This window comes from Salvelinus alpinus, chromosome 11 (genome assembly GCF_045679555.1).
Source record: "Salvelinus alpinus chromosome 11, SLU_Salpinus.1, whole genome shotgun sequence".
NCBI lineage: Eukaryota > Metazoa > Chordata > Actinopteri > Salmoniformes > Salmonidae > Salvelinus > Salvelinus alpinus.
Window position 1 is genome coordinate 63,955,847 of NC_092096.1, and position 16,906 is coordinate 63,972,752.

Here is a 16,906-nt window from a genome sequence, read left to right on the forward strand (position 1 = left end):
TGGTCAAATATATTTAGAAAATGTGATTGTTCTTGAATTTCTAAGCTGAAGTAGACACATGATTTTGTCATGACTCTTAAGTTCTGGATATTAGTAAAAGATTAAGTGAATGGACAACCTATGTTATGGGATTTTCGATTACAGAACAGCAGCTAACTGTAATCAAACAATACTCATGCAGAGAACATCTTAACAAACCTGTTTCATTGTCACCTGGCTTCTTAGTATAATTTTAATACAGAATCATGCAATAAGGTTCCTGGACGAGTTGACTAGGCTACTTTGAAACTCTTGTATTGTTTCATGGATCGATAGGGACGATTATTTACGCCTTGACGACTGACAGGTGAATCCATCGATGCTGTAGTCTCTTGGCTCGATTACATTGCACTCTAGTCGGTAAGTTTATTTTAAAATGGCGGCTGAAGCACCAAGACAGGTATGTTATTACAAAGACTGGATAAACTTGCCAAGTGTATTTATCATTTAATTTTTACGTATACAAATTGTGTAGTTCTTTAGTGCTCTGTTGTAACATTTGAGCAAAACTATCAACTGTTCAATTTTGCTTGAATATAGGAAAAGGGAAGCATATAAACCGACGTATCAAAGAGACTTTGACAAGTGCGCTAGCGAGTCGTTAGCCAAGTTGACATTTGTGACACTTTTAAGCCACAAAAATGCCACACTCGTACCGCTCGTATTTTGACCTGTTACTGCCGAATGACATGTTTTGTGTGTGTGTCATTGAGTCCTCTAAAAGTGTACTTAACGGAGACCATTTCCTCTATGAACGCCAAGCTACGCTGAGAGCGGAGGTGAGGGTGGGTTGCAGCAGCGCATCATCATCATCATGGACCACCGGAGGAGCCAACAGCAACCAGCCGCGTCGACAGCCCATCTGTAGCATCAACATGGCACATTCCACGGAGGGGACCAAAGACCGGAGAGGAAGCGAAAGTGGTACGTAGTCTGTTGTTGGCATTTTATTTAGGCTAGAAGTGGAGCTTGAGCAACAGGTGGCTGATGTTGCGGGCTATGCAAATGAGTAGTATATTTAATAAATAGGAATTATTATTGCCTATGACACACAATGCTGAACTAGGTAATGACAGTGTAGTTGCAAATGATCTGAAATTCATAATGATTGCCACTCCTTGACACTCTAGCGATGCATGCATTCAAATGAATAAAATGTGTTTGGACCAGCCTAATTTTGCATAGCCTGCTGCCTACAGTCACTGTGTTACTGAACAGGATTGTCTAGTCTCTACTCATTACATCTCCATTGATAATGAGATGAAAGGACAATGCAATTTTGAACTAGGTGTGTTCAGGGTGTGTTGAGGATTCACACTTGTCAAAATGAACAGGCCTAGACTCATTCAGTTTCACTGAGAGATGTTAAGTCTTCAGATTGTCATCTTCAGTGCAGTCACGCTGTCAGTGTTGTGTGTACCAGAGATCCCTTTTTCATGGGTATGTGTTATAATTACAGTATTTTGTTCTCTAGTAGATTTGCATGGTGATGAGGAAGTGTAGCATCTAGTCTGTATTCTATCTCAAGCATTGTTATTTGTGTAGCCTGGTCATTGATAGTGTTCACATATATGCCATTTAGCAGAAGCTTTTTATCTAAAGTGACTGCATCCATTTTATGTATGGGTGGTCCCGGGAATCGAACCCACTACCCTGGCATTACAAGTGCCATGCTCTACCAACTGAGCGACAAAGGATTTCCCTATTCATAAGTATGCAATGTCAATGTCTTTACTGTGAAGCTATAACCAACACAGGAAACATACTCATACTACTTTCAGGAACTGTCGCAATCATTCACATGCAGGCCACCAGTAGTAGAAATTACCAAAGACATATTTAATCTTTTTCTCCCCAATTTCGTGGTATCCATTTGGTAGTTAGTCTTTTGTCATTGCTGCAACTCCCATACGGACTCGGGAGAGGCGAAGGTTGAGAGCCGTGCGTCCTCCGAAACACAACCCAGCCAAGCCACACTGCCCGCTTAACCCGGAAGCCAGCCGCACCAATGTGTCGGAGGAAACACTGTACACCTGGCGACCATGTCAGCGTGCACTGCGCCCGGCCCACCACAGGAGTTGCTAGTGCGCGATGGGACGAGGACGTTCTTGCCGGCCAAACCCTCCCCTAACCCGGACGCTGGGCCAATTGTGCGCTGCCCCATGGGTCTCTCAGTTGTGACCGGCTGCGACAAAGCCTGGACTCGAACCAAGAATCTCTAGTGGCACAGCTAGCACTGCGATGCAGTGCCTTAGACCACTGCGCCACTCGGGAGGCCTCGCCAAACACATCTTTAAGAAAATATATACAAAAATACTACCGTGAGGAAATGACAAAGAAGTGCAATGTCATTTCAGTTTCTTACCAGAGAATAAGAATGATATGGTGTAATTTTCATACATATAAAAATGAATTACCGCTCGTCCGCTCGGTGAATGTCCGGCTGGCTAAACAAACCATTATCGTGATTAATGATGATCAATGTTGTCACGGCAACGGATGTTGATTTAAAAAAAATTTTTTTTTTTTTTTTTCTTCTTTCCGGTGGCTGAGGGGTTTAGATATTAAAATAAGCACATGCTTCAGTAGCACAGCAACAACCTGTGTGTGACTCGCTTGATAACCTCTTGATCAGGTTACAGCTGCATGGGGACTGTTACTGGGGCTTTAGGTGGGTTTAGTCTGTGGGAAATCACTGTTAAATTGGGTTTTATACATATACTGAACTAAAATAAACGCAATATGCAATCATTTCTAAGATTTTACTGAGTTACAGTTCATATAAGGAAATCGGTCAATTTAAATCATTTCATTAGGTCCTAATCTATGGATTTCACATGACTGGGAAAACAGATATGCCTCTGTTGGTCACAAATCAAATCAAGTTTATTTTATATAGCCCTTCGTACATCAGCTAATATCTCGAAGTGCTGTACAGAAACGCAGCCTAAACCCACAAACAGCAAGCAATGCAGGTGTAGAAGCACGGTGGCTAGGAAAAACTCCCTAGAAAGGCCAAAACCTAGGAAGAAACCTAGAGAGGAACCAGGCTATGAGGGGTGGCCAGTCCTCTTCTGGCTGTGCCGGGTGGAGATTATAACAGAACATGGCCAAAATGTTCATAAGTGACAAGCATGGTCAAATAATAATCAGGAATAAATGTCAGTTGGCTTTTCATAGCCGATCATTAAGAGTTGATAACAGCAGGTCTGGGACAGGTAGGGGTTCCATAACCGCAGGCAGAACAGTTGAAACTGGAATAGCAGCAAGGCCAGGTGGACTGGGGACAGCAAGGAGTCATCATGCCCGGTAGTCCTGACGTATGGTCCTAGGGCTCAGGTCCTCCGAGAGAGAGAAAGAGAGAGAGAAGGAGAGAATTAGAGAGAGCCAAGATTTTCAAAATGTTCATAAATGACAAGCATGGTCAAATAATAATCAGGAATAAATGTCAGTTGGCTTTTCATAGCCGATCATTAAGAGTTGAAAGCAGCAGGTCTGGGACAGGTAGGGGTTCCATAACCGCAGGCAGAACAGTTGAAACTGGAACAGCAGCAAGGCCAGGTGGACTGGGGACAGCAAGGAGTCATCATGCCCGGTAGTCCTGACGTATGGTCCTAGGGCTCAGGTTCTCCGAGAGAGAGGGAGAAGGAGAGAATTAGAGAGTGCATACTTAAATTCACACAGGACACTGGATAAGACAGGAGAAGTACTCCAGATATAACCAACTGACCCTAGCCCCCCGACACAAACTACTGCAGCATAAATACTGGAGGCTGAGACAGGAGGACAAATACCTTAAGAAAAGTAGGGGTGTGGATCAGAAAACCAGTCACTATCTAGTGTGGCCACCATTTGCCTCATGCATTTGCCTCATCTCCTTCACATAGTTGATCAGGCTGTTGATTGTGGCCTGTGGAATGTTGTCCTACTCCTCTTCAATGGCTGTACGAAGTTGCTGGATATTGGCGGGAACTGGAACACGCTGTCATACACGTTGATTCAGAGCATCCCAAACATGAGTGACATGTCTGGTATGTATGCAGGCCATGGAAGAACTGGGACATTTTCAGCTCCCGGGAATTGTGTACAGATCATTGCGACAATTCTCTGGCAACGACCCTGGTGGACATTCCTGCAGTCAGCATGCCAATTTCATGCTCCCTCAAAACTTGAGACATCTGTGGCATTGTGTTGTGTGACAAAACGGCACATTTTAGAGTGTCTTTTTATTGTCCCCAGCACAAGGTGCACCTGTGTAATGATCATGCTGTTTAATCAGCTTCTTGATATTATACACCTGTCAGGTGGATGGATTATCTTGGCAAAGGAGAAATGCTCACTAACAGGGATGTAAACACGTGTGCTCAAAATTTGAGAGAAATAAGCTTTTTCTACGTGTGGAACATTACTGTGATCTTTTATTTCAGCTCATGAATCATGGGACCAACACTTCACATGTTGCGTTTTTAATATATTTTTTTCAGTATTCTCCCATGTTTTTCTTCTTCTCTGGTAGCACTTGGTGACTATTGCTTTGTGCCAGGGGCAGTGTATCTATCTACACATGCTCTCTCCACACACACACTGGCGGCAGCAGCATAGTATCTCTTCCAGTTCTGCCCAGAGACCTTGAACTCTCCTCTGAACTGAGGTATTTTATCACACAGACAGTTTCCATCAGATCCATCTCCAAGCAGCATGTGGTGCAGCCAGTCGGGAAGCTCCACACACTGGCGGCACTGGAACTTTGCATGTCTGTGCCTCTTTCAAATCATTTTATTTGTCACATGCGCCGCACACAACCAGTGTAGACCTTAGAGTGAAATGCTTACTTTACAAGCCCTTTCCAATGTAATTGTAGTTTGACTGTGGTCAAGTCAAAGGGTTTCTAGAAGCTTGTGTCAATGCAATACAAGCAAAGCACTGTCAGAACAAATTCACTCACTTACCGTTTTACTTTTTTTTTTGGACAAATGCATTTTTTTTAATCATATCTAAGACTCCCATGAAATGCGATGATGCATGTGTTTCTGACAGTCTCCCTCCCCAGGGGTCTTCATATCACCCTTTATTTCCCTCTTCTGGACCTCAACAGTAAGGTCCCCTATACCCTTGACTCCCATATGGCCTTAGCCTAATTGCAGGGGCCCAGGCAGGCACATGGTACAAGACGCTCGTTCACATTTCAGGCTACGCTTGTGGATTCAGTTTCAGCCTGGTTACTGGCCGGATCCTCTCTCACCTCCCTGTATGTTTCTGCTCTATTGTTCCTGTTATCTGATGTCAGGATGAGGTGGTGAGGGAGGAGGAGAAGGAGGAAGGAGGGGCATGGGAGGTGTCTCCTACTTTCATGGGTAATATACTGTTCTGGGTCAGTGATTGGTCTGTGGGGAACCTAATCCTTGTTTTAGACTCCTACTTTTTCTCAGTAGTTTGGTTAATGGAGCTTGACTTTTTAGCTCTATTGACCTGTCAAACCAAAGCCCTCAAACTTAACTTGGACCTATAAGCCAGTTCCACTGCATTTTTTTCATTGTTCCCCTCTAATCAGGGACTGATTTAGACCTGGGACACCAGGTGTGTGCAATTAATTATCATATAGAACAGAGAACCAGCAGGCTCCGGACTTCGTAGGGTAAGAGTTGACTATCCATGGCAAATGTTATTTGAAAATGTTGTACTGAAAGAGAATATGTGAATATTAATGGAAGCTTTGAAATGTAAAAATATTTGTTACAGGCCATCAACTATCACTGTACCATATCACATAATATTATTATCACTACTAGTAGTGACTCTTGTCTGTAATTCCTTGTTGGTTTCAGGTGTGGCTGGAGGTACCTTAATGGAGAACGGCACGGTCAGCTCCGACAACCATAACCACAGCAAGCCCCCCCTCATCCAGCACTCCCTGCACTATGGCAACCCCCAGCAGGGATCCGATGAGCAGGACCTGGACCAACACAGCCTAGCCTCCCAGGACTCTGGCATCCCTACCCTGGAGATCAACCACCCCGAGCACATCCACACTCAAGCAGGAGACTGTGGTCTTACCCTGGGTTCCAACCACAACGACCAGGGCCCTGCTACCCTCTCTTTAGACCAGTCTGGAGACAGCGTTGGCCTTCGCAAGTCCTCCACCTTCCCCCGCAGTGGCTACGACTCGGTGCGCCTCTTCAGCCCCGCCCCAAGGTCCGGCGCTGGCGGCGTGGGAGTCGTCACCACGGGGATGGGCGGCGTAGGAGGGGGAAACCTTAACCGCAGTGACGACATTTCGGTGTGCAGCGTGTCGAGCTTGAGCACGGAGCTCTCGGCCACGCTGTCGGCGTCCAACGAGGACATCCCGGACTTCATGGTCACCTCCGACTCCAGCGCCATCGTCACCCTGGAGACGGACGAGGGCGACGCCGCCCAATTCTCGGACGTCACTCTGTCGTCGTCGCCGGGCGGTGACATCGGAGGGGATCTGTGGAGCCCACGACGGGGACAGCTGGGGTCAGAGGAGGGCAGGCCCAAGAGGCTGGGGCCACTGGCTAGCTTCTTCAACAGGTACAATGGAAGTTATCACTCTGTGTGATCTTTGACAGTCTATTTAGGTCTGTGTGCATAACTGCATTTTAAGCTCAGGTCTCCCATTGACATAAGGCTCGATTTAGGAGAGGATTCAGTGCTTACAGTAAACACACACCTCATCTTTTCTCTACAGCTATACCACACTATACCACACTATACCACACTATACCACACTATGACAAAAGAAGACATTGCTCAAGATTACTGTGAAAAACTCACAAAACGTGTACACACTTCTCCACACTCCCAGAGTCCAGTACAGTCAACTTGTCTTGTGTAAAGTGTATATGACCTATGTAACATTTGATGGTTGAATGCATTCAGGCTTGAAGCCTCCAGTGTGAACTGGTCAAAAGCAGAGCTGGTTCAGCTTTTACTATGAATAACTTATTCCCCGTACGCCCCGTGAAATTGTGCTTGACAGGTGATGGCATTGGAGTCATAGGGAACCTGTTTACCTACACCTAAACACACCCCGTAATTGTTCAGTCACATTTAAAAAGAAAATATCGTAGCTAGGCACTCCAAGCGTAGAAGCGAACACACACACACCCACCCAATATCTACATAGTCGTCTGTTAATGTTTGAAGGACCTTTGGTGTACTTTTACAAACCGTTCATTGTAGCAGGTGTGTTGGTAGGGTTGGATTAAAAGCCTGCACACTGTGATGAACCTTGTGACTATGGTTACCAGTAAACTACCTGTAAGTCACTCTGGATAAGAGCTTCTGATAAAATGTTTCTTGAAAGTTACCAAAATGTACATTTACATTTTAGTCATTTAGCAGAAGACATCTAGTGGCCTTTTTGGGTACTAAAGATTATCACAGGTGTCTAATTAACTCTGTTCCTCTTGTGTGGCCATATCGCATGTCAAATTAATACAACAAATCACATACGATTTTAAAAATACAAAATTAGAATGACAACGCTGTAAAACATTATCTTAAATATAAACGTCAACGCAGTGAATATCATTGATGTTTTAATATGAGAGTTTCAGCATGAAATATCCTTTATACCCTTAGTAAAATATAATGTATCAATATGTCTTTGTTGTCAATGTTTTGGGGTCAGACTGGTAGCAGTTGTGAAAAAAGTCCATAGTTGGATGAGTTGCAGATGTGATTGTTGATTAGATGCTTTTTTTCATTAATTTCATTATTTTCTCTTGAACCATATGTTCTATCTACTACAAACTCATGGACAGTATGAGCACAGGTATAAAAAATGAATTATATATATCTATATCGATAAAAAAAATAAAAAAAATATTTCCAAGTATAAATGACCAAAGCTACCATGGATTGCCATAGATTACTGAAGATTTCGGTAACTTTGGTAAATTAAAAAACCTGCAAACCTACTTGTTAGTGTGGGAATTTCTCGGAGAAATAAAATACTAATTTAGATCACACAGTAGGATTTGATTAATCAATCTGGTTGAACTACAAAGGTCTCACGTTTAGCTCCCTCCGCTATACCCCAGTCACCTCACTGTTTCCCCTCAAATCGCAGTCATCAGACACTCCGCAGGTGCGCTAGGCTCAGATGAACGACGTGTGTGTGGGTTTTGGCTTCATCTATTTCGGGAGCTCAAGCTCAGAGGGGGAAAAGGTAGTTTCCTCTGTACTCAAACTCTCCCGTTCATCACATCTCACACTTCATCCTGTGATTCTCTCAATAGAAGGTGAGAGAGAGAGAGAAATACACTATGGAAAAATAAGGAACAGCATGTCAGAAATCAGCTGAATGTAAATGAAGAATCCATATAATCAACCGCTTCTGGGAAAATTGTTAAACTCTAAACAAACAACACGAAGAGTTATCTATCCAAAATGGAGATGTATGGATAAACCACTTCTCCAATCTTTTTGGCTCTATAACAAACAGCAAAAACATATACATGGTCAAATACTAATCTTAGAATCAACTATTAAAGACTACCTGAACTCACTGTATTCTCCAAATTGAGTCTGCGTGCATAATTCTGCAAAAAATATCCTCCATGTAAAACGCCAAATAATGCATACAGAACAGAATTAGGCCGATACCGCTAATTATGAAAATCCAGAAAAAATACTTTAAATTCTACCACTTAAAAGGAAGCGATTCCCAAACCTTCCATAAAGCCATCACCTACAGCGAGATGAACCTGGAGAAGAGTCCCCTAAGCAAGCTGGTCCCGGGGCTCTGTTCACAAACAGACCCCACAGAGCCCCAGGACAGCAACACAATTAGACCCAACCAAATCATGAGAAAACAAAAATATAATTATTTGACACATTGGAAAGAATGAATAAAAAAACATAGCAAACTAGAATGCTATTTGGACCTAAACAGAGACTACTGTGGCAGAATACCTGACCCCTGTGGCTGACTCAAAATTAAGGAAAGCTTTGACTATGTATGGACTATTGAGAGAGGCTGCCGTAGGCAGACCTGGCTCTCGAGAAGACAGGCTGTACACACTGCCCCTAAAATGAGGTGGAAACTGAGCTGCACTTCCTAACCTCCTGCCAAATGTATGACCATATTATTAGAGACACGTATTTCCCTCAGATTACGCACAGACAGCAAATCCAATTTTGATCAACTCTCATATCTATTGGGTGAAATACCATTGTGTGCCATCACAGCAGCAAGATTTGTTACCTGTTGCCACAAGAAAAGGGCAACCAGTGAAGAACAAACCCCATTGTAAATATAAAATCTAATTGTATTTGTCACGTGCCAACAATGCAGTTTTAAGAAAAATTAGTGTTAAGTAAATAAAAATAACAAATAATTTAAGAGCATCAGTAAAATAACAGTAGCGAGGCTATATACAGGGGGTACCGGTACAGAGTCGATGTGCGGGGGCACCGGTTTGTCGAGGTAATATGTAGGTAGAGTTAAAGTGACTATGCATAGATGGTAACAAGAGTAGCAGCAGTGTAAAAGAGGGGGGGAGAATGCAAATAGTCTGGGTAGCCATTTGAATAGCTGTTCAGGAGTCTTATAGCTTGGGGGTAGAAGCTGTTAAGCCTTTTGGACCTAGACTATATTATTTTATTTTCCCTTTTTTACTTAAACTATTTGGACGTCATTACAACACTGTGTATATAGCCATAATGACATTTGACATTTCTCTAATTCCTTAAACTTTTGAGTAATTTTTATTATCTATTTCACTTGCTTTGGCAATGTAAACATATGTTTCCCCAACCAATAAGGCCCTTTTGAATTGAGAGACACACACACAGCTCTATCCCAGCCTATCCCACTCTAATCCATTCAGCAAATTTAAATGAGATCTCCCCATGTGCCAACAATAGCTGCCTGCCAAGTGTGAACAGATCAATTTACATAGTTTGTTTTGTATGCCTCCCTCTAGTGTAATGATGGGTTTCAGGCCTATTTTTAAAATGACTCAGTGTATGGTCCTATGGTCATTGATAGCATTATCATAAAAACCTAGTCTGAAGTGTACGACAGTGTTTTTAAGTGGTTAAACGGCTGGTTTCACACCCCTCTCGATCACAACAGGGCTGTTTAGTGCAGTCCCTTTGGTATTTTCACTTCCTCTCACTCTGTTGCTAGTTCCCCTTCCTCTCCACAGACTTGTTTTCCTCAGCTCTCTGAGTAGCCCTCTTCTCTCTACTGGGGAGATTTCCTTTGCTCTGCCGCTCCCTCAGATCGTTTACTCTGTGTTTTCTCTCTCTCGCTCTCTCTCTCAATTCAAAGGGCTTTGTTGGCATGGGAAACGTATGTTCACATTGCCAAAACAAGTGAAATAAATAATAAACTCTGTTTACGCTGGCACATTCTTTCTTACCCCCCCCCTTTGCTCAGTCAAACTCCTGTACTCTGAAGGCAGGGTGGTGGCAGAGTGGGCTGTGGTTAAGGATCTCTGACACAGAACACGCTCAGCACGGGTTACGTCTGAGATGTGGCTGTCTCTATCCCTCTGTCGCTTTATTCTGCTGGATACAACTATGAACATCAGGCTTGACTGAATGAGAGGAACTGCTTCATATCAGAGTTCTCTTTCTCTCTGGGTTTCTGAAAGAGAACTGTCCTGCCCTTACTGGGGATCTGAACAGCTTCTCAGTGGACAGTGGACAGGTTGTTCTGCTTTGGCATTGAGGATTGTGTACGTTGTGGATGAACACACTGACTGGATGGCTGCCCCTTCACTGCTTCTCTTCATTGACAGGTCTGTATGTATGAGAGGGTTTTTCTGACCTTTCCTGCTTGTGTATAGTGTATACATATTGGCTTTAAAGTGGTCTATCCTAGACTTCTGTTTTCTACCCATTGTTTGCTGCTCGATTTGGAAAGAACACTTAACAAGGGGTTTAGTTTAGGCAAAGTGTGATTCTTTGTACCTGGTGTCATTGTTGAACATGGCCTGCAGAGGAAAAGTCCTGAATATTCTCTTACTACTCTGATATGTTAATGACTGTCATCTGTTTGGTTGTTTAGTGCAGTTATGAGAGAGCCATATTTGAGCCATATTTGAGTTTTGATCAGTGATGGACATAAGTGCTGTTGTTGGCTCACCATTTAAAGAAGAAGATTGTGGCCAAGCTATAGGAGGAGAAATACTGAAGTTTTGGCGCAGGTACATCCGACTATCACTAGCTAACGTTAACTACCTAGCAAAAATAACATTCATATATATGATATATTTATTTTTTATATTTTTTTGAGACTCGATACTTGGAGTCATAGAATCGACATAATGTCAAAAGTAATATTCTGATACTCTAGTACAGGGGTAGGCAGCCCCGGTCCCGGAGGGGTAGGCAGCCCCGGTCCCAGGGGTAGGCAGCCCCGGTCCCGGAGGGGTAGGCAACCCCGGTTCCGGAGGGGTCCGCAACCCCGGTCCTGGAGGGGTAGGCAACATCATGTTTTGGATTGAACCAACCAGGAAGACCAGGGGTGTTGAATTTAGGAAATCACTAAACTGATCAATTAGCCCAGTTGGTCAGGTGTGGTGCTTAGTTGGAACAAAACCCTGCAGTATCTGCGGGGCACCCCAGGAACATGTTGCCTATCCCTGCTCTACAGAATCGCCCCCCCCCCCCCCCCCCATCCCTAATAGAACAGTGTCAAGGATGCTCTGTGAAGGTGTTTCAGAGCTGGGTGTTTCCAGCACCCAGCTCTGCACTCAAGCCCCTCACCTGTCAAGTTCTTTCATCACAGCAGTAGTATCATGGGGTTACTGCAGTTCAAGACTTTGTCTAGTGCTTAGCTCCCTTCTTTACTAATTGATTTATTTTCCCTTCAGGAAGGTAGGTAGGTGATTGAGAACAAATTATATTTAAAATATATATATTTTTTTAATTTAACCTTTTATTTAACTAGGCAAGTCAATTAAGAACATTCTTATTTACAATGACACCTCGGCCAAACTCGGACGACGCTGGGCCAATTGTGCGCTGCCCTATGGGACTCCCAATCACGGCCGGATGTGATGCAGCCTGGATTCGAATCTAATCTATCCTTAGATGCAGCGTGCCCGGGCAATGTTTATTTTTTTATCCTTGTTTTGTTGTTGTGTCAATAATCAAATTCCCATATGCTAGATATTTCCTTATTCAAATGACGGGGTTTCGTGTGTGTGTGTTTGCCGGTCGCAGTGTTTGGGTTGATTTGAGAGAGTTCCTGCATCACGTTGTCATACAGGTTCCCTAACAGCTGAGGAAATGGGGTCTAGAGCTATACTCATCTAAAATGAGTGACAAAGCAAAAAGTGTTTTACATAAAAAATAAACAAATAACTGATATTACATTTTCATAAGTATTCAGACCCTTTACTCAGTACTTTGTTGAAGAACCTTTGGCAGCGATTACAGCCTTGAGTCTTCTTGGGTATGATGCTACAAGCTTGGCACACCTGTATTTAGGGAGTTTCTCCCATTCTTCTCTGCTTAGGTCTCTCCAGAGATGTTCAAGTCCGTGCTCTGGCTGGGCCATTCAAGGACATTCCAAGACTTGTCCAGAAGCCACTCTTGCGTTGTCTTGTCTGTGTGCTTAGGGTTGTTGTCCTGTTGGAAGGTGAACCTTCGCCCCAGTCTGAGGTGCTGTGCTCTCTGGAGAAGGTTTTCATCAAGGATCTTTCTGTACTTTGCTCAGTTCATCTTTGCCTCGATCCTGACTAGTCTCCCAGTCCCTGCCGCTGCATAACATCCCCACAGCATGATGCTGCCACCACCATGCTTTACCATATGGATGGTGCCAGGTTTCATCCAGACGTGATGCTTGGCATTCAGGCCAAAGAATTCAATCTTGGTTTCATCAGACCAGAGAATCTTGTTTCTCATGGCCTGAGAGTCTTTTAGGTGCCTTTTGGCAAACTCCAAGCGGGCTGTCATCTGCCTTTTACTGAGGAGTGGCTTCTGTCCGGTCACTCTACCATAAAGACTTGATTGGTGGAGTGCTGCAGGGATGGTTCTCCCATCTCCACAGAGGAACTCTGGAGCTCTGTCAGAGTGACCATCGGGTTCTTGGTCACCTGATCAAGGCCCTTCTCCCCCGATTGCTCAGTTTGGCCGGGCGGCCAGCTCTAGGAAGAGTCTTAGTGGTTCCAAACTTCTTCCATTTAGGAATGATGGAGGCCACTCTGTTCTTGGGGACCTTCAATGCTGCAGACATTTTTTGGTACCCTTGCCCAGATCTGTGCCTTGACCCAATCCTGTCTCGGAGCTCTACAGACAATTCCTTTGACCTCATGGCTTGGTTGTTGCTCTGACATGCACTGTCACACTGTGTGTGCCTTTCCAAATCATGTCCAATCAATTACATTTACCACAGGTGGACTCCAATCAAGTTGTAGAAACATCTCAATGATGATCAATGCAAACTTGAAGCACCTGAGCTCAATTTGAGTCTCATTGCAAAGGGTCTGAATACTTATGTAAATAAGGTATTTCTCTTTCTGTAGTTTTAATACATTTCTAAAAACCTGTTTTCGCTTTGTTATTATGGGGTATGGTGTGTAGACTGCTGAGGATTTTGTATTTAATTCATTTTGCTGTAACATAACAATGTGGAAAAAGTCAAGGGGTCTGAATATTTTCCGACCGGTACTATATACACGTGATATGATATACATTTACACAGTACTAGTCAAAAGTTGACACACCTACTCATTCAAGGGTTTTTCTTTATTTTTAAAATGTTCTACATTGAAGTATACTAGACTAGGTTGGGTGATTGTGGAGGCCAGGTCATCTGATGCAGCACTCCATCACTCTCCTTCTTGGTCAAATAGCCCTTACACAGCCTGGAGGTGTTGGGTCATTGACCAGGCGAAAAACAAATAGTCCCTCTTAGCGCAAACCAGATGGGATGGCGTATTGCTGCAGATTGCAGTGGTAGCCATGCTGGTTAAGTGTGCCTTGAATTCTAAATGAATCACCGACAGTGTCACCAGTAAAGCACCATCGCACCACAACACCTCCTCCTCCATGCTGCACGGTTGGAACCACACATGCGGAGATCATCCGTTCACATACTCGGCGTCTCACAAAGACACTGCGGTTGGAACCCAAAATCTCAAATATGGACTCATTAGACCAAAGGACAGATTTCCACCAGTCTAATGTCCATTGCTCGTGTTTCTTGGCCCAAGCAAGTCTCTTTTCATTATTGGTGTCCTTTAGTAGTGGTTTCTTTGCAGCAATTTGACCATGAAGGCCTGATTCACACAGTCTCCTCTGAACAGTTGATGTTGAGATGTCTGTTACTTGAACTCTGTGAAGCATTTATTTGGGCTGCAATGTCTGAGGCTGGTAACTCTAATGAATGTATCCTCTGCAGCAGAGGTAACTCTGGGTCTTCCTTTCCTGTGGTGGTCCTCATGAAAACCAGTTTCACCATTGATGGTTTTTGCGACTGCACTTGAAGAAACTTTCAAAGTTCTTAAAATTATTCGTATTGACTGACCTTCATGTCTTGAAGTAATGGACTGTCGTTTCTCTGTTTATTTGAGCTGTTCTTGCCATAATATGGACTTGGTCTTTAACCAAATAGGGCTATCTTCTGTATACCACCCCTACCTTGTCACAACACAACTGATTGGCTCAAACGCATAAAAATTCCACAAATACATTTTTAATTAGGCACACCTGTTAATTGAAATGCATTCCAGGTGACTACCTCATGAATCTAGTTGAGAGAATGCCAGGAGTGTGCAAAGCTGTGGCTACTTTGAAGAATCTCAAATAAAAGATATAAAAAATGTTGTAATACTTTTTTGGTTACTGCATGATTCCATGTGTGTTATTTCATAGTTTTGCTGTCTTCACTATTATTATACAATGTAGGTAATAGTGCAAATAATGAAAAACCCCATGGATGAGGGGTTTTTCAACGCACAGCCCGGTGCGTTGCTACTGTGTCAGTGGCTGCCGGGCCCGGTGCGTTGTTACTGTGTCAGTGGCTGCCGGGCCCGGTGCGTTGTTACTGTGTCAGTGGCTGCCGGGCCCGGTGCGTTGTTACTGTGTCAGTGGCTGCCGGGCCCGGTGCGTTGTTACTGTGTCAGTGGCTGCCGGGCCCGGTGCGTTGTTACTGTGTCAGTGGCTGCCGGGCCCGGTGCGTTGTTACTGTGTCAGTGGCTGCCGGGCCCGGTGCGTTGTTACTGTGTCAGTGGCTGCCGGGCCCGGTGCGTTGTTACTGTGTCAGTGGCTGCCGGGCCTGGTGCGTTGTTACTGTGTCAGTGGCTGCCGGGCCTGGTGCGTTGTTACTGTGTCAGTGGCTGCCGGGCCTGGTGCGTTGTTACTGTGTCAGTGGCTGCCGGGCCTGGTGCGTTGTTACTGTGTCAGTGGCTGCCGGGCCTGGTGCGTTGTTACTGTGTCAGTGGCTGCCGAGCCTGGTGCGTTGTTACTGTGTCAGTGGCTGCCGGGCCTGGTGCGTTGTTACTGTGTCAGTGGCTGCCGAGCCTGGTGCGTTATCTTTTTATTGGCATTATGTTTGGGAACAAGCAGCCATGCTGCTGTAAGACCCACCACCAACCAAGTTTCCGTCCACACAGCCCCTAGTGCACGTTGCTGTTCCGTCCACACAGCCCCTAGTGCACGTTGCTGTTCCGTCCACACAGCCCCTAGTGCACGTTGCTGTTCCGTCCACACAGCCCCTAGTGCACGTTGCTGTTCCGTCCACACAGCCCCTAGTGCACGTTGCTGTTCCGTCCACACAGCCCCTAGTGCACGTTGCTGTTCCCATCCACACAGCCCCTAGTGCACGTTGCTGTTCCGTCCACACAGCCCCTAGTGCACGTTGCTGTTCCGTCCACACAGCCCCTAGTGCACGTTGCTGTTCCGTCCACACAGCCCCTAGTGCACGTTGCTGTTCCGTCCACACAGCCCCTAGTGCACGTTGCTGTTCCGTCCACACAGCCCCTAGTGCACGTTGCTGTTCCGTCCACACAGCCCCTAGTGCACGTTGCTGTTCCCGTCCACACAGCCCCTAGTGCACGTTGCTGTTCCGTCCACACCCCTTTCTGACATTTAACCAAGGATGAGGTCCAGCAAGCAAAAGAGGGTTGTGTAATGATATTCTTCATGATGAGAAACGAAAATAAAAGTTTGGCAGATTCAAAACATTTTTTTTTATGTCCACGTTTTTGTCGTCACATCGACCACCTTGTCAAATGTTTTCTATTGCTTGCTTGCATTAGAATGGAAAACATGAAGTGTTTGGCATGAAGGTGACGCGTGCCCTCATTGTGAAGGTGCGTTCGTGCGTCACAAAACATGTTTCTTGATAAGGCATGATAAGTTTGAAGGAACATTTTGTGCATACTGGCGATACATAGGCACCTCACCTGTCATTTATCTACACTGAAAAAATATCATCGCAACATGTAAGGTGTTGGTCCCATGTTTCATGACCGGAAATATAAGATCCCAGAAAATGTCCAAAAAGCATATTTCTCTCAAATATTTGGCACAAATTTTGTTTACATCCCTGTTAGTGAGCATTTCTCCTTTGTCAAGATAATCCATCCACCTGACCGGTGCGGCATATCAAGAAGCTGATTAAATTCAACTGCATGATCATTACACAGGTGTACCTTGTGCTGGGGACAATAAAAGGCCACTCTAAAATGCGCAATTTTGTCCCACAATACCAGAGATGTCTCACGTTTTGAGGGAGCGTGCAATTGGTATGCTGACTGTAGGAATGTCCACTAGAGCTGTTGCCAGAGAATTTTATCTTAATTTCTCTACCCTAAATCACCTCCAATGTCATTTTAGAGAATTTGGCAGTACGTCCAACCGGCCTCACAACCGTAGACCATGT

General features: G+C 44.5%; 1 protein-coding gene across 7 annotated transcripts in view; it reads left to right on the top strand.

The window, feature by feature from the left end:
- Positions 1–385: 385 nt before the first annotated feature.
- LOC139534649 (TBC1 domain family member 14-like) overlaps positions 386–16,906 on the top strand; it is a 65,175-nt gene continuing 48,654 nt past the window's right edge. The window contains exons 1-3 of one of the 7 annotated variants that reach the window (XM_071333949.1): positions 386–439; positions 802–963; positions 5,865–6,588. In XM_071333949.1, coding sequence (XP_071190050.1) covers positions 915–963; positions 5,865–6,588 — 773 coding nt within the window. In that variant the 5' untranslated portion in view covers positions 386–439; positions 802–914. Of the gene's footprint in view, positions 440–466; positions 964–5,439; positions 5,760–5,864; positions 6,589–10,493; positions 10,812–16,906 lie in introns of those variants that run through there. The other 6 variants (XM_071333952.1, XM_071333948.1, XM_071333947.1 and 3 more) reach the window with 6 other exon arrangements.